Source organism: Cataglyphis hispanica, chromosome 5, assembly GCF_021464435.1.
Source record: "Cataglyphis hispanica isolate Lineage 1 chromosome 5, ULB_Chis1_1.0, whole genome shotgun sequence".
Taxonomy (NCBI): domain Eukaryota; kingdom Metazoa; phylum Arthropoda; class Insecta; order Hymenoptera; family Formicidae; genus Cataglyphis; species Cataglyphis hispanica.
Genome location: NC_065958.1, coordinates 9,790,322 through 9,808,195, shown reverse-complemented (window position 1 = coordinate 9,808,195; position 17,874 = coordinate 9,790,322). Strand labels below are relative to the sequence as shown.

The 17,874-nt window shown below is 32.0% G+C and overlaps 3 protein-coding genes and 1 non-coding gene across 7 annotated transcripts; 1 reads left to right on the top strand and 3 right to left on the bottom strand.

Moving 5' to 3' along the window:
* The first annotated feature begins 199 nt into the window (after nt 1–199).
* On the top strand, nt 200–10,303 carry LOC126849427 (meiosis regulator and mRNA stability factor 1). Of its 2 annotated transcripts, XM_050591227.1 has the most exons (25): nt 200–478; nt 803–1,162; nt 1,239–1,382; nt 1,467–1,751; nt 2,027–2,193; nt 3,227–3,324; nt 3,413–3,626; nt 3,880–4,039; nt 4,207–4,402; nt 4,556–4,638; nt 4,708–4,842; nt 4,943–5,095; nt 5,242–5,634; nt 5,881–6,056; nt 6,236–6,408; nt 6,502–6,713; nt 6,803–6,953; nt 7,038–7,213; nt 7,314–7,697; nt 7,783–8,010; nt 8,188–8,458; nt 8,545–8,915; nt 8,997–9,092; nt 9,184–9,514; nt 9,637–10,303. In XM_050591227.1, the coding sequence occupies exons 2-25, from the start codon at nt 842–844 to the stop codon at nt 9,690–9,692; spliced, it is 4,974 nt and encodes a 1,657-aa protein (XP_050447184.1). In that variant the 5' UTR covers nt 200–478; nt 803–841; the 3' UTR covers nt 9,693–10,303. The 2 variants fall into 2 exon arrangements, with proteins under 2 accessions (XP_050447184.1, XP_050447185.1); XM_050591228.1 differs by lacking the exons at nt 200–478; nt 803–1,162; nt 1,239–1,382; nt 1,467–1,751; nt 2,027–2,193 and adding an exon at nt 2,736–2,932.
* Nucleotides 9,374–13,416, bottom strand: LOC126849450 (NADH dehydrogenase [ubiquinone] 1 beta subcomplex subunit 10). Of its 3 annotated transcripts, none has more exons than XR_007687404.1 (5): nt 13,164–13,416; nt 12,892–13,027; nt 12,613–12,749; nt 12,308–12,503; nt 9,374–9,522 (listed from the first exon to the last, which is right to left on the bottom strand). XR_007687404.1 is itself a non-coding variant. In XM_050591279.1 (4 exons), exons 1-4 carry the CDS (start codon nt 13,243–13,245, stop codon nt 12,379–12,381), a joined length of 480 nt encoding a protein of 159 aa, XP_050447236.1. In that variant the 5' UTR covers nt 13,246–13,416; the 3' UTR covers nt 12,183–12,378. The 3 variants fall into 3 exon arrangements, 1 of the variants encoding a protein (XP_050447236.1); XR_007687403.1 differs by lacking the exon at nt 9,374–9,522 and adding an exon at nt 12,183–12,239 and having other exon boundaries at nt 12,290–12,503; XM_050591279.1 differs by lacking the exon at nt 9,374–9,522 and having other exon boundaries at nt 12,183–12,503.
* A 653-nt stretch (nt 13,417–14,069) lies between these two features.
* Nucleotides 14,070–17,812, bottom strand: LOC126849438 (60S ribosomal protein L3). The gene is made up of 8 exons (XM_050591251.1): nt 17,653–17,812; nt 17,074–17,266; nt 16,465–16,633; nt 15,756–15,891; nt 15,473–15,659; nt 14,950–15,152; nt 14,536–14,691; nt 14,070–14,347 (listed from the first exon to the last, which is right to left on the bottom strand). Exons 1-8 carry the CDS (start codon nt 17,653–17,655, stop codon nt 14,147–14,149), a joined length of 1,248 nt encoding a protein of 415 aa, XP_050447208.1. The 5' UTR covers nt 17,656–17,812; the 3' UTR covers nt 14,070–14,146.
* Nucleotides 17,340–17,415, bottom strand: LOC126850165 (small nucleolar RNA U43). The gene has a single exon (XR_007687508.1). It is a non-coding gene; the product is annotated as a small nucleolar RNA U43 (small nucleolar RNA).
* Nucleotides 17,813–17,874: the final 62 nt, after the last annotated feature.

Sequence of the window (17,874 nt, the reverse complement as noted above, 5' to 3'; positions counted from 1 at the left end):
TCTTATTTCTAGAAATAACAAATCATCATTGAATGTTGATATGGCCGTGCTCAAGGGTTGTACTTTCTGAACGCATCGATTGAAAAGAGAGGGAGCAGATTTCAATCATTGAAAAGAGATTGGATGCGCGAGGAGCACGCTTCTAGCGATATAACAGAGCGTTCTCTGTCCTTGTTCAATTTTCAATAAATAACAAAGATAGAGCGATGCTTTTAGCGCGTGCATCCCGAACGTAGCCATACTGAAAATTGCAGGGACGCACGTTTTGCAGATTAGCGTTGATCCGCTTTTCATTTCTTGTGTGTGTGTGTGTGGACAGGTTCGGTCATGGATTTTTGCAAACTATGCACATGCCTGTGATGTTTCTCCGTGATGTTTTATGTATTCGATATTTCATGTATTTGCCGGTTGTTGCATTCTTGTCTGACGCTGCATGTTGCATAGAAACTCACGATAAAACAATGACTGTACCTCTCAGGTAAACGTCTCAAATATTTTTAAATTGCTAATTACATATTTTGCTAAATCAAACTTAGTTATTTCATGCAATTGTAGACCAAATTTAAACTTTGATTAAAACTTATCAAAACGCGCGAAATGTCTTAGAAATATTTATCATTGTAATTCGTTTGATATATTCATCTCTTTTAGGTTTTCGGCTCTTTGCAATTGCAAATCTTTTATGTGGAAAAGATCTATAATTGTTTTCTTTATATTAATTATTTATAGACAATTATACTAAATACAATATATGTATCAAAATATACATCTATTAATTTGGAAATTTCTTGTTTAATTTCAGTCTGTACAGTGAAATCTTATTAGACAATTTGTGAAACACATGGCAGGAAAGAAATATTTGGATTACCATACATCTTATACAGATGATAATGATGAAATTGAAGATCTTAATGAGAAACTGCTGCAACTATTATCTGCACAAAAGGTCTTGTCTCAAATTCCCAAAAATCAATTGTACGATGATAGACTCAAAAATATTAGTAGTTCCAAAATAGGATTCAAAGCATCCGCTTCTTCATTATTCAGCCATTGTAGACATGAGTGTTCTCTTTTACATCATGATAGTTCAGTTAATATACCAACTCTGCCCATTCAACATCTTCCACCCATTGGAGTATTTTGGGACATTGAGAACTGTCAAGTTAGTTTGCTAAGCTTTTCTCTTATCTAAAAGATCCATCATTAATGTAATACTTCATGATATTTTGTGATATTAGGTTCCTAAAGGCAGATCCGCCATAGCAGTTACACAATTAATTAGAGAAAAATTTTTTAATGGCTATAGAGAAGCAGAATTTATTGTAGTTTGCGATGTTCAGAAAGAGAATAACCAAATTATACAAGAACTGAATGATGCTCAGGTAAATTAACTGTGCAATATGATTTTATCATTGGTGTAATTTATTTGTTATCCAATTTATTTATTTTTTTAATATATTTACTAGGTTAATTTAATACATGTAGCTGCCACATGTAAGAATGCTGCAGATGAGAAACTTAAACAGTCCATTAGAAGGTTTGCCGATATTCATGGCAGCCCAGCAGCTATAATTTTAATATCTGGTGATATTAATTTTGCTGCTGATCTCAGTGATTTACGTCATAGGAAAAAAATTTATGTAATATTATTACATAAAAAAAATACCTCAGAAGCATTAATATTATGCGCTAATGAACATTATGATTTTATTGAGCTCACGGATCCACTTCCATCCAGAACTCCAGCAAAGGTATGAAGACTGGTATGTGAAGATAATAATATTGAAAAAAAAATTTTTTAATTTTAAATTGCTATAAAATAAATCATGGTATATACTTATATATACTTTTATCATATATGTATAAATTATGTTAAAATTTATTAGCATCTATAATCTTTCCTCTATATGTGTATATATATATGTGTGTATATATATATATATATATATATATATATATATATATATATATATATATATAATGTTTTTTTTCCATATGAAAAGACGCATGAATTTAACACTTTCAGGGTAATGAAACCTATGACCTTTTAGTTAGTAATCTTCCTGATGAGAAGGATGTGAATGTCATTAAACGTCGTCTTAAACAATTATCTGATAATTGCGGTGGTCGTGTGATAGATGTCCAATCAAATACTGCCATTGTACGTTTTACATCGCACAGTTCTGCAGACAGGTATGTATCATATTAATTTTTTGATTGCCACAGAATACACACATAAAGTTTAATTTTTGAAAAAATTGTACTATTTTTATTTTATATATTTAACGTAAAATAGCCAAAAATTAATATAACAAATTTTAAGATTGATAAATTAAAATTTATATGCAGAATTATATATAATAGAAAATAGTTTAAATACCAACTAGAATGAATGCTATTTTAGAAAACAATTTTAGACAGCAATCAAAAAGTTTGAAATTATCGAAATTTATATTACTTTTTCGTTATTTATTAATTAGTCCATTTGTACAAAATTTATTCAAATAACCTTCCTGTATGTATATCATTAGCCTTTTGCATTCTCTATTACAATGAATTTGTATGTATACCAGCGGTAGTACTGCGTCGCGTCAGGTCGGGAATCCATATAGAAGATTTATATGTATATAAGAGAAAGAAAGAAAGAAAAACATCATATGTCTCCTTCATTATATATGGATGTAGTAGGGATGAAAAGATAAATAAGGAAGGTTTGAAATAACAGACAATAACATAACGTACATAGTGAAAAGTCAAAGAATATTGTATAAGTTGTCTTATATTATTATACCTTTAGAATCACATACATATGTCGGAGAATTTATTATAAAAAGTTTATTTTTATACAGAATAATATATATATTATTAGTATTTATTGTTTTATTTAAGTGTTATATCATAATGTTGACTGATGGTTTTATTTCTATTTGGGGTAAGTTACAGTATCCTTTTTCACGGTTAGAAAAAATTTGTGCCATGTCTGTAATATTAAAGAATATATTATAATCAATTTCTTATTGAAATAAAATTTTAAATGACAATTTTTATTGTTTGCAATTCAAATTAAATCGCGTTTAGATATTTGTATATTCTTATGCCTGCAAGGTCATTTATAGGAAGGAACTGCTTCTATTCTGTTCAGCTGACTATACAATAACAATATGATTTCTCTCTTTTCTGTTTTTTTAGTTTTATTTATTTATTTATTTTTTTTTATTTTTGGTAGAGCCCAGAAACGGATGGAAGGAGAATATGTTCTTGGATCAAAAATACTTGTAAGATATCTCGGTAAAGAAAAAGGAAATACAATTGCCAAAAATCTAGGTATGTTTGTTGATAAAATTTTATTTTCAAATATGACGTACACATGGTATTCGATCGTTAAACTTATTATAACTCATATTTTTTTCAGGAAATATTACAGCACGAAGTCGGACAGTCAGTGAATCGGAAATTGTTACCGACTCTAAGCAAAGTAATTCTAAGCAAATGTATGCTGCGAGTGCCTCTGTATTAGGGACAAGAACCCTCCAATTCCCAAATTATCAAACATCACCACCTGTAGTTGGTGCTTATCCTGCTTTTAGCGCCCATTGCGCGCCCATCAATGCCCCTCCGCTATCAGGGTCAGTCTGTTAAATTTACCACCTAAATCTATTTATCTAATAAATTAATACATTGTTTTTTTTTCTTTTTTTGTTTAAATGATGGATAATCCGAGAAAGAGCTCTAGAGTCGCGAGTAGATTGTTATCCTTGCTGATTCGGGCTATGAACTTTTGTTTGATCTTATCTGATAAATTAATAAACTGATTTTATAAGTTATGAAAATATCATAAAAATATATGTAACTTTAATATTTTTATCCTATATTTTACAGAATGATGCAGCAACCTCCCCTATTTTTTGGGAGATCGTTTACGAATAATGATGTGAATTTTAATAGGACATATAATGAACTCGCTCGAGCGCAGTCGCCATTAATTTGGCCAATTGCAACACCTCATCAGTACAGCCATATATGGGAAGAACAATATAAAGTTAGTTTCATGTAGATGAATGATTTTCAAATTTGATCATTCTTATTATTTGTGTTTTCTTTATATGTAATTTTATTCCTGTTATTATTAATATTTTTATATATTTATATTATACATGTGTATTTATTGCAATGTTGTTCACTTGTATAATGAATGATAATTTAAAGGTGGAGAAGTCGAAGATATCAGGAAAACGAACTCATATCTCGCAGGCTCGGGATAATAATGTTGCTATTGGTGTAACTTCTCGTACTCCTGAAGGGCTTAGGCGCATTAGAGGTACACACGGTTCTTTTGCTTATGCTTCTGAATGGATTGGAGGTCGACAGTCGTATAATTCATTAGCTGTTCCAAATTATAATGGTAAGAGATTGAAATCAATTTTATTATTTTAATTGCATTTCACAATAATTAATGTTATATATTATTGTTATATATATATATATATATATATATATATATATATATATATATATATGTATGTATGTATGTATGTTATATATTATAAAATAATAGGGCAATCCAACTCTTTTAAACGGCGCAGTCCATCTCCTCTATACGATGCACCAACTAGAGAAAAAAATGCATGGCATGGTCAGGTACAAACATAATTTTTTTTTTCCCTACTGTTTAATACAGTATATTTAGAGAAATATTTTCTATTTTAGAATCAACATCAAATTTCTACACGGAACAACAAAACGCCATCACCTTATGAAAATAACATATTACAAGAGATAGGACAACACAACCAAACCTCACGTTCTTCGCATCTGAGTGATGCAGAAAATGAAGAAGTAGAGGTATTTCTTTTTTAATTAAAAATTAAAAGTTAAAGTTTTCTTAATTTGAAATTATAAAATATTAGTTTTTAATTCTTTTTCTTTTTCTTTTTTTTTTTAGAAATTTTGTAATCCTATAAATAATCGCAATGGATCCAGCGCTAATAATGGCATTAATACACCTATTGAATTGCAAGTGACAAATTTAGATCAAAGCATTGATATAAAGGATATGAAACGAATTCTTTCATCTGTATTCATGGAACATGTCTCAGTAAGTAGCAAGTTTATTTAATTTATTATTCAAAAATTTGTGATTATATTACTCTATGTATATAATTATTATATTTTATTATATATTTTATTTACATACACGCGTTATTTATTATATAAAGGAATTTTCTTTCTCTTATTTTTCAGAGCTGTCATATTTCTGTATTTATGCAATCGGACGGTAATTTTGCCGCCAGCGTCAAAGTACCCTCGCTACCGGACGCACAATATGCAATTTCGCAATTACATCGCCGTAAAATAGGCTATAAACGTATATTGATATCTTATGCTCACACCGGTGGAACAAATCCCCAACTTATCCGAGCACAAATCGTACTGCTTTTGCAAGAGGTCCCGGGACACAAACTTCCATTATTCAAGTTCCGCGAAATGTACGAGAGCCGGTTTATGATCTCTGTAAGCGTCTCCGAATTATATAAAATGAAAGATGTATGCGTAATCACTGAAGATCCCAGCGGCAGGATGGTCTCCCTCAATCCGGATCATAGAAACACACCATCGCCATGCAACACAGTACAGGTATGCGATAATATTATATCATTATATATAAATATTATTTACAGTATCTATAAAATATGATGGATGAAAGCCGAGTCTGAGCTTTTTCGGTGATGGTAGAGCTTCCCTCAGTTCCCCTCACTGTTGAAAAGCTTTGATCACATTGTGAAGCGTATTATATCATGCTGAATTTATATTCTTTTATATGATAGAAGAGATTATATGTATTAAACTTTAGACATAAAAGAGACTGAATAATGCTTGTAGGACGGACAAGTCAAATTACCGTATTGTACAATCCATATCGCAAAACCGTTATCTGATAAAGGTTGGGCAGAACAAGAGATGGCATCTTTACCCAATGTAAGGATCTCCTTGAAAGTTCTCGAGTCTCGTATGCAAGAATTACTAGCATCGCACAACGGCATACTACCTTTACCAAGGTATATTTTCTATTATTTTTTGCATTAATGAATCTTTGTATAATTGCATTACAGATGAATACTTAACAAATAATAAAAAAATTCTATAGCTTTATATAATCATAAAAAATACGTCATAAGCTTGGTGACATTGATATTAATTTAAGATAGGAATCTTACAATTTATTAAATAATTTCAGTCTACCAATCTGTTACGAGGCTGAATTCAATGAAAAATTGGAAATTGTAGAACATGGCGTGCCTTTAGAACATTTGGTATCATGTTTATCATCTATTGAATTGAGACAAGATATTGGCAGTGTAAAATATCTTGTGTGGGTAGGAAAAAAGGATCACGAAAATAATCATGATGGTAAATTTCTTTTATAAGTTTTAATTTAAAAAATTCTAAGTGCTTTTATCAAAAGTTTTTTATTATATTAAAGTCACCTCACTTTTCTTTCAGAAAACAAATGTGTAAGTCCATCGCTCGCAAATCAATTGGCCCTTTTTAGTCGTGAATTGGTTGATCTTTTAAAAACCGCTCCACACTGCCAATTACCTTTCAATCGATTTATACCAGCATACCATCATCACTTTGGACGACAATGTAGAGTCGCCGATTATGGGTTTACTAAATTGATTGATTTGCTAGAAGCACTTACACACACAGTCCAAGTATGTAAATTAAATAGTACTGCAAATATATAAAATGTTAACTTAGAATGATATATATACAAATTGTATCGCATATATTTTTTTCTTAGGTAATGGGTGAAGGTAATAAACGCATGGTTACATTATCACACCGTGCTCAAGTACGTCGATTCACTTCGGATTTATTACGAGTGCTCAAGTCAAAAGCGAGCAAACAAGTAGCACTATCGGAATTTCCAAATGTTTACGGTAGAGTAATAGGTATACAAAAAACTCTTCGCACATGCAAATTTTTTCATATTCATAATAAAAGGAAATAATATCTCATATCAAATCTTTTTGCAGCAAAACCGTGGGATATTGTGGATTACGGCGTATGCAATATCGAAGATATTCTTAGTGAAGTGTCCGAAAACACGGTTGTTGTAACATCTATCGAGGGCGGCGATAAAATGATCGCTATTCCCAAACGTGAGCAGACTGTGGAAGAGATGGAACGAACAAAATTATTTGCTAAGGAAGTGCGTAATTTGCGAATTATCAAAGAAAGCTCTGAGACCTAAGCATCTTTTAAATTAAATTCTTTAAATTAATTAATTTAATGAGTTCAATTTTTTACAGGTTGTTGAATTACTGCAACATGCACCTCAATGCAGAATGCTGTTTAATAAGTTTGTACCTTCCTATCATCATCATTTTGGTCATCAATGTCGAGTGTCGGATTACGGATTCACCAAATTGATCGAATTATTCGAAGCGATTCCGGACGTAGTTAAAATCGAGGAAGTTAATGGAGGCGAGAGACAGATATCCTTAACTGAGACAGAGGGCCTTAAAGTTCTCGCTGAACAAATATCGAAATTGGTAATGCGCGCCAGAGGTGGCCTCATGGTCTCGAATATCGCGCAAACATTTCTACATCAATTCGGCTACGCTTTACGTCCTGAATTATTCGGCTGTAATTCCATGTTACATCTTATGCAAAAACTTAGAGATACCATTCAGGTAACATGATATTATGTCGATGTCTCTCAATAGCATTTTTATTTATTTATATCAACTATATCTGGATTTTCTTCTTTCGCCGCAGATCATAGATTTGGCCACAGGACCTGCTATTATCACAATAGACAAATCACATTTGCAACAAACAACTCTTCAATGCCGACGCATATTGATGGACCAACCTCAACATAGAATGCCTGTCAAGGAATTTGTTCAACAATATTCTCAATATTACTTGAAGCATGAATCTAAAGGCAAAAAGCAAGAATGTAATTTAGACGAGTTTAGAAAAGATCTGGCAAATGTTGTTCGGGTATGAATAAATTTAATACATTGGTCTAAGCTTGATTTATCTAGATACTTTTACTGTCTAAACTTTCGTAAAAGAGCAAAATGATCATTCACACTATTGCTTAAAATGCCCTGATTAAGATAACACTCTGACGCAGTTCCAAATATATATATTGCATTCTAAGAATATATCTCATAGTTTACAGTGGTAAATGGCGAACAATTCATCGAACTCACACCATTACATCGCTTCGCCTGTGATCTTTATCGTGTAATAATGAATTATGGTGGTACATTAAATTTGTCGCAGTTTGATGTATCATACTCAACTATCATAGGTTCACCTTGTAAACCTGCACAATATGGTTTTCCAACAATAACTGCACTTTTACAAGCATTACCTTGCACCGTAACGATAAAGGAAACACGGAAAAAAGAAGCAGTTATTTATTTAAATAAAAAGTTGGCTGGTAATAACAATTGAAAAATTTAATATTTCTATAATATATTTTTATATCGATATTGTGCTAATTTGAATATTTATTTTTTTGCTAAGCTGCTGCTGGTATATTTTTGCCAATGGTATACAAGCCGATGTCATCCTGTCATGATACGGATTCCAGCAACGATTCGTTCGAAAGTGATTCTTCTTACCGCGTAAATGTCTCAAATACTTTGAGCATGGTTGATAATCATGAGAAATGGATAAATCAGTTGACAAACATTAATTCTTGGAAAGTAAAAGAGGATAAAGCTTTGTGGTCGGAGAATCGTATTAAGCATTGGAAAAACTTAACAAGTTTGGAAGAACGCTCGATTAATTGGTCGGAAAGCGGCAGCGAGAGCTTCCTGAAAAGTTTAATACGCACACCGATAATGCAATATGATTTCCCTCCGCCGCCACCTAAGCCCGATTCCCCGCCCGAGGTATTATTCAAATAGACATTATCCATCTTTTTTCTACCTGCAAGTATTAATTTACTAATAACTGTGTATTTTCTTTCGCAGGATACCGCGTGTAAGGAAGAGCATTGGCAATCGTCGCTATGGATGTCTCCAACGAAATTTACATATCCGCAAGACGAACATTCGACGAACGTACAGGTAATTTTTTTTCTTTTTAAAATATTTGTATTTGAGAAATAGCTTTTTTATTTCCTTTAATAATATATATTAACTTTAATTATTTTTTTAGGTTCCTCCGTTAATTTTACCAAATTGGACTCAATTATTGTCCGGTGATGGTACGTCGGACTTGCTATCGCCAACAAAAAATCTATTACCCGCTGCTGCGAATCCTTTGTACCTGCCTACTTCTCCTTGCTATTCCAAATCTGTTGTTGCGCCGCATCCATCTGAATTGCCGCTTCCTTCTTTGTCCCTAACACCCAAAAAGAAGATATCGGTGGATAATCAGAAAAAGATTGCTGTGAGAACGCATCTCAATCTTGCAAGCTCCGAAAGCGAAGATAATACTATCGATGATGATGAAAGCAGCGATTGCCACAGCACTTCTAGTAAGCCCCGTAAGTAGCTGTATTAAAAAAAAAAATTATTTATAACTAATATTTTATTATATGATTTATATATGTTGCTATATGTGTGTGCTCAATCGCATTGTAAAATATCAGAAAATTATTAATTACAGTAACTAAAGGCAAGAGACGTTTGGCAGCTCAGTTTAATCAGCCAATCGAGCCATGAGCACAGAAAGAGATAAGCTCAGGATCAAAACGGATTGAGTTTGATAAGTTTTACGCTTGAAAATAGTAAGAAACTGCAAAATTCAACATTATGCTCTTTTGATTGCCACCTAAGATGAATTAGATTACTTATATGATTATTTCACAGATGTGGTACCACATACTTTATTTATATTCAAAATTTATAAGAAATTTGTGTATAGAGTAAATGTATATGTAAATGTGTATGTGATAGAGAGAATACTGCTTATAACACTTGAGTTATTTTCAAAGAGTATGAAAATATACATCGAGTAAATATGTGATTGCTATAATCGGGATTCTAATATCAAATGCGTGAGTGATCGAATTTATATCGAGTGACTTGTGCTGATGGTTTAAGAAACATGTAGCATTTTTCGTACTGTGATATAGGATATAAAAAAGAAAGCAAGATGATACGATACTTTGAAAAAAGAAAGATTTGGATGGCAATAATTAACTTTTGGCAACTCACACCCAAGACGCAGTATATTTAATTGAGATTTATTACAATTTAAATCTTTTTATATTGTGCCTCTAATACATATTTTTTATTTGTATATTACAGATATTATAGATTTTTTAATCTTATTTATATTTTTTTGTATTGCGCATATGCGCGAATTTACAATCAATTTTTACTTGATTGTTTCGACCAATTAATAATACACACATAATCATGGAATAATTTATATCTGTTTTTAATTTTATGTTTGTGAAAAAACGCGCGAGGAAAGATTAAATTAGATTTCAATAGTTATCGAGTATTAATTAATTTTATCTTGTAAATAAATTATTGTTAAATCGCTTCTTTCAATTTACCTATATTCACATTGTCAACAGCAATGCGAATTGCACTCATATAACATAATATATGTCTGAAAAAGATATTGTGTATAATTGTTGCCAACTAAAAACTAAGTGAAAATTCTCTTGTCCGCCATGCATTTTCATCTGTATAGTTGTTCATCTTAATCGCCTTATAAATTTTCCATTTGCTCTATTGATACATTTTTTTTACAGCTCAATGTATAATTTTTCAAATGTGTTATAAATGAATGAGACAATGTTATGAATATATAGCGATTATGTAAAATTGGAGTGATACGATGTAATAAGCTGTTTTCACGTGATTTCACGATACATAAGAAAAGGAAGAATAATTTTATTGGTAAAAAAATCTTTGATGTTTAAAAATTAGTACTATTGTTTGATATAGCACGATCCAAAAATATGTAGCAGGATGCGACACGTGAGATAAAATTTTAACAAAGTTGTAGAGACAAACATCATCGTCCAATACTATTAAATAACGATAAATGTCACGTAATTTTATTAAAAAAGAGACGAAACAAACGTAGAAAAATCGCACCAAAAATATCAGCAGCCTCGTCTTGCGCAATCCTTTTTTTCTTTTTCATTCAAAGAGGAATAATGAGTATATTGTGACAGAATTTTTGTATAATATTCTGTTAATGTATTAAATGAGTAATATAAACTATATCATAAGAATGTCGCGCACTATTTGAATTGTACAGGCAAATGAGTATACTGATCTCATTTTTAATCTTATATTTTGTGCTCATAAATGCGATATGGATGTGTAATAATTTGCAGCGTGAAAAGATTAATTATAGATTGTACTGGATTGTTAGGATTATTGCTACAATGGATACAATTTGTCATGCGATACAATTTGTCAATTTATTCTGAATTTTAGTACGTTATTTTTAAAAAAGTGAAGAATATGAGATATAATGCTTGCGCTATCTCCAATCGGTTATTCGCGATACATTAAATGACAGTCGAAACATCGAGTGTTATTTAATTATAAGGATTATAGTATTTACATGACTTTCTTTGAAATATTTTGTTTAATTTATTTGCACTAAAAAAAAATAGTTTTGTTACATGTTATATATTTATATGCCTAAAATAATGAATTCTTGTATTTTATATTTACATGAAAAATTTTGTGCATACATGTGTGTCTTGTAGAGAAATTTTTAATTCATTCAAACAGAAATATCTTATGATGTGTAATGTATGCTACTGCATAGGATATTTTAATGCAAATAATTGTTTTATGCCCTAAATATTATATTGTATAAGTTTTACGTGTACTCAATTTATTTTAGCATTCTAAATAATGGATGAGTAATCTGATTAAGAAAATGTCGAGATAGAGAAAATTGTAAATGAGATTAATGTGTATAAGATGATTTTAACTCAATAACTAACAAAAGAATGTAAATCATCAATGGAATCGCGTGTAAATGAGTATTTCGTAAATTAATTTGATATACATATGTACAATAAGTATAATCTTTTTATATAATTGTACAATGAAGGAATAAAAAGAGATTAATTCATTCAATATTTGAGATATTTGCTACAGATATATATTCTTGTTCTATTTATATTGTAAGGTAGCAATCATTATAGATGCAAAGAAGAAATGAATAAAAAATTTTGATAAATTATTTTTATTAACCCGCCTTTTTCAATTCACAATATATATATATATATATATATATATATATATATATATATATATATATATATATATATATATATCTGTACATTAATGCAAACCTGCAATTCTGGCCCATAATATGTGAATGCGTTTGCCATTAAATTATCATCTACAATGTCAATATAAATTGCTACGCCTTAGTCGCTTGATCTCTCATGCCACTACCTACTGGACCATGCCGACGCTCCCAAATCATACGATGTTTCTGCTTCATATATGCATTTTTAACATTCAAACCTATACCCATATCGCCATCTGCGGAATTTATTACAATGTATTTAAATAGAGAGATATTGAGAAAGATCTCATTATATTATTTTTCTCTATGTATCGTAACTCCATCTATTATAGTAACAATACTTACATTTTGTAAACCATGCACCAGCCGCGTCGAAGTAGGTATTCTTTAAATCATCGCATAAATAATCGTCATCGCCGTGATAAAAAGCACACTGTTCGAAACGACTTCTCAATATGAATAATATTTCATCATCTACTGATCTGTTAGTAAAATGATTGATTGATATTTAATATATTCAAAACAAAGTATTTCTCACAATTGTAATATTGACCGTCGTCTCACTATTGCCAATACTGAAAGCTTTTCTTCTCTTTTTATCTTTTAATATTTCATAAAACTTACTTATCGCGCATGAATTGACAATTTGCCTCGGTATAACAGACCACGTCGTCGGTGTAACATTCGTCGATCGTTGGAACACGACGGTATTGTTGGTGGTACCATGGATATTTCTTTTGATTCGGCACTACGAATTTCTCTGCAATTAAAAATAGAAACCGTTTGTTTATAACTATATATATATATATATATATATATATATATATATATATATATATATATATATATATGTAAAGAAAGAAATACATAACTCTCAACAAATGATTAGATAATACCTCGGATATAAGTGACCGGCGTATCTAATACGTAATGTAAAGCATTCGCAAACTTGTATATCGGATTATTTTTCTCTGCCATTGCTGTGCAGAGTAAATAAAAAAGAATCAACAATAATAAATAAAATTTCTTTTATAAAATTGCTTTTTGTATATACAATTCTGTGCAACTCGCACAACACTGCACTGCACTGACACTGACTGCACACTACACACATAAAACGGGAATATATTAAAGGGTCTGTTCTTTATAACTTTGAACACATGCTTATGGGCCAGTCATAAATGAAGTCCTTTGATTGGTCAAACGTGTTGGTTACTCTAGGTTAGCTCGGCACGCGGTGCATAACACTACTGTTCCATTCCAGTATAATCTATAATTCAATACACGCAAGATGGAAATCTAAGGGCCAATTTCACCACCTTTGGTTAAGTTAACCGATGGTTAAAATCAACAGGGTGGCAACAGAAAATAAAGATGAAGGAAAACTAAGCATTTACTTATCATTTCAGTTGCCACCCTGCTGATTTTAACCATCGATAACTTAACCGAAGATGGTTAAATTGATCCTAAATCTGCTATGATTATTTTATTCTTTCCATATATCGATTGAAATGCATTAAAATATGAAATTGCCTAATTAATCAGATAGAACGAGACAAAAAATTAAAAAACACTAAATGCCCATTCACATTTCAGACTTGAATTTGGAATCCAAGATATATATTTTTATATACTTGTACATATTTTTTTTCAACAAATTTAAAATTATAAATTGAGCTAAAAGATAAAAATTAATTTAATTTAAAATATATTAGAAAGAATTTTTTCTTTTCAGTTGCAAATTCTTAAATGAGTTTCTACATACACATGAAAAATAAATATAGAGGAAATAAGTAAGACAGTTTTATACAATTTTTAAAAATTTTTTTATAGATGCACAGTACACGATGAACACACGTGTATAGTAGAACATACGATTTTACTGCGCAGCTGCCGTGCTCGGCGCTGAACTAGTGGCTTGCGCTTGATCCTCGCGCAAGCGATCCTTTTTGAGTTGTCCCATAAAGGAAGCCTTGTCAGCGGCGGTCTGGAAGCGACCATGTCCAAATTTGGAACTGGTGTCAATGAACTTGAGGTTGATCTTTTCCAATGCAGCTCTCTTCGTATGCACTAACAAAGACTGAAAAATACGTTTCAAACATCAGTTTTGTTTTTTCACAGATAAATATCAATAATGTATCCACGTATTTAGTCAGTCCTATCATTTATAGCTATCATCGTGATCAGAATAATATACTTTAGGCTCTGTAGAATCTCATCATGTAAATGCGAAAAAATATATCGTTATTTATTAGTATTTGTCCTTACTTTTCTTAGAGTAATCACCCGCTTCTTCGGACCCATGCAGCATCCCTTGATCATAACGAAATCATTGTTCACTTCACCATAATGCGGGAAACCACCCATGGGCGTGATGGTCTTCTCGGTAAGATCGTATTCCGTGGAAGCATTATTTTTCACGATCTAGAAGTATGAAGATAAACATAAGATAAACATAATTTTGAAGATAATTTTGAATAAAAAGTTTTTAATATTTATTTTATATGTAACTTATTTTGGAGACCTAAAGCACAGATATGGTATTTGTGCATTAGGCACTATGACTAATAAGTAACTTTTATTTCGCCTTTTTCAAATTTAAGAATCAATCTTTTGACAAAGTTTCAAAGATCGACTTAGGATAAGAGGCGTATAAATTAATTAATTTCCAAATTTAATTACTTTGCCATCCTTGGTGTGGATGCCTTGTCCGATTCTGTAGATTTTCTTATTCATCTCTGTACGATGATGATATCCTTTCTGACCAGCGCGCGCAACAGTAAAGGACACACGGCTTGGATGCCATGCACCGATACAAGCGACCTTCCTCAGACCCTTATGAGTCTTGCGCGGCAATTTCTTAGTGTGCCACCTGGATGTAACGCCTGTAAAAAAAACACAAAAAAATGTCAATTGCTTAAAAATTAAGTGGACAAAGAAAACTAAATTTGATTTACAGTTAGTTTTATTTGGTCAAGGACCTCAGTAGGAAGGCAGCATGGTTATATCCTCAAGATGATCAGATAAGTGCACATCATGCTTTTTTCATCATACAGTCCCAAGTTTTTTAAAAAACATGCTTCGCATAGCTAGGGGGAAAAGGGGGGGCATACAAAAGAAAAAAAATATAAACGCACAGTTTCGGGGGCAGTGGGGGCAAGCAACATTCACGCACTCAAATATATAAATATGCATAAGTACATACCCTTATAACCCTTTCCTTTAGTAACTCCAATCACGTCAATCATCTCATCAGGGGCAAATACGTTATTGATAGGCACAGGTTTTTCTAGATGTTCGCGTGCCCATTGCACCTTGTCTTCAATAGTTCCACCATTCAATTGGATCTCCATGATGTGAGCTTTCTTTTGACGTTGCCTTAACAACTTCATCTAAGAAGACAACAGAAGAGATAAAATTGATTTATTCCATAATTATACAAAAATGATATCTAATACTTTAATATTCAAGTTGTATTATTGTATTACCTGAGTATGGGCGATAACGCGAACAACGCTGCAATACTTTTTAATTTTCTTTATATCAGCTTCAATAGACTTGCGGCCAAGGTCATCTTGCCATTTCTTCGAAGCTTTTGTAAATGCCTTCTTCTTACTCTTGTACCTGTCGACAAATCAATTGCAAAGCCCATCTATGTATGTCTGCATATGCTGCCACCTGTATACTCCTGTAACGTGTCAGTCTCATCATAATGAGCGGAGACTGAACACATTTCTTGGACCAACCGTGTTAAAATTCAAAAGTTTAAAACGGCTATATCCAAATGATTGCTCTCATCGTGTGAGTGGAGAGCTGATATGGCAATATTTTTAGTATTGTAATAACAATGTGCTGGTATTTTTTTTAAGAATAAAAGAATTGTACTAGACATGGTTTGTCTCAATGGTCACTGCCCAATGAGCTCCAAAGAGAATATGGAATATGCCTTGCTTTCATGCATTCTGCGCAAGCAGAGCACGACGTTGCTCTTCGACATGGCAGTTTTGAAAACATACCGCATTAAAGGCAGCTTTCGCACTGCAATCCAAACGAATCGACGCATTTGCATCGATCAACGTTTGAATTAACATGTCGTAAACTAAATATGTAGATTTAACATCATTATATAATATGTATTATGTATTAATCTAAATTCGATCATCTTTAATTTGTACAACATAAATGATTCCTACTAACCAGTTTTTATAGAAACGTCTGCGACAATCCTCCGACAAATGTTCCGCCCAAACAGTAGCGAGTGCTCTAAGTCCATGTGGTGTTTCAATGTATCCAACAAGACCAACTATGATCATTGGTGGTGTTTCAAGGATAGTAACAGCTTCTACAATCTCCTTCTTATTTACCTCTAAAATTAGACAATTGATATTTATAAATAGCAAATAGTTTGTACAGAATAAAACAAAAAAAAGCTCATTTTAGAAATGGATTGTACTAGGTATGGTTTGTCTCAATGGTCATTGCCCAATGGGCTCCAAAGAATTTATGGAATATACCTCATCTTTATGCATTCTGCATAAGCAGCGCACAAAATTATTTTTCGACATGGCAATATTGAAAATATACTGTATTAAAGACAGCTCTCGTATTGCAATCTAAGTGAATTAATGCATTTCTGCATCAATCAACACCCAGATTAACACGTCGTATGCTATTGTATATAGCTTATATTAAATGCAAAAAATCCTCAATACAAACCACTTGAACAAATTTTAGTATTCTTCAACATTTTGCTCAAATTATTTATGTATAACATTAATTAAGTTTCTTTCTATAATAATTACTCACTTGATCCAGGACGATCGGCTTCTCGAACAACGTGAGTCATACCGGCTTTGTAGCCGATAAAAGCCGTCAAGTGAACAGGCTTACTGGGATCATCCTTCGGGAAAGCTTTCACCTTTCCGCGATGTCTTTGAGATCGCTTCTTCGGGTAGAATCCCATCGACCCATGTCGAGGGGCGCTGAATTTTCTATGCGACTGTAATGCAACAAGATGGAGAAATCTGAGACACGTGGTATAATCGTAATAAAGTTTTTTTTCTAACAAAAAGAAAATCAGACCGCCCTAGAATATTTTCGTCACGGTTATTCAGTAGAAAACCATAAACTTATTATCTAAATCATCATTGGAATTGTTGCGAAGCGGATGTTGAAGCCATGTGTACGCAAAAGCTGACCACACGTTGCCTCCTCATTACGAAAAACGAAATCATTAAAATTTATTGATATTAATTTAAACATCACCGTAATATTTGTTTCAAAGTTTGAAAAATATATTTGAGAGTACGATTGTACATTATAACAATACGGATGCTGCGAAATGTTGCAGATTTTAATAGATTTTCGGGCACACGTCCAACTTACCATGATGCCGTTGACGAAGAAAATGGAGGAACGAGGAAGAGGATGCCAACTTTTATACCAGCTAAGTCCTTGATATAAACTTTGGAAACTTGAATTCCCTATGATGGAGTTTTTGGTGTTTTTTTTCTAAAGATGTCTATGCACTTTGTACGCTACGATTGAATATTGAAAATGGCGGAGTCAATCAGCAGCGGCATTACACTAATCGTGCTGCTCATAAAT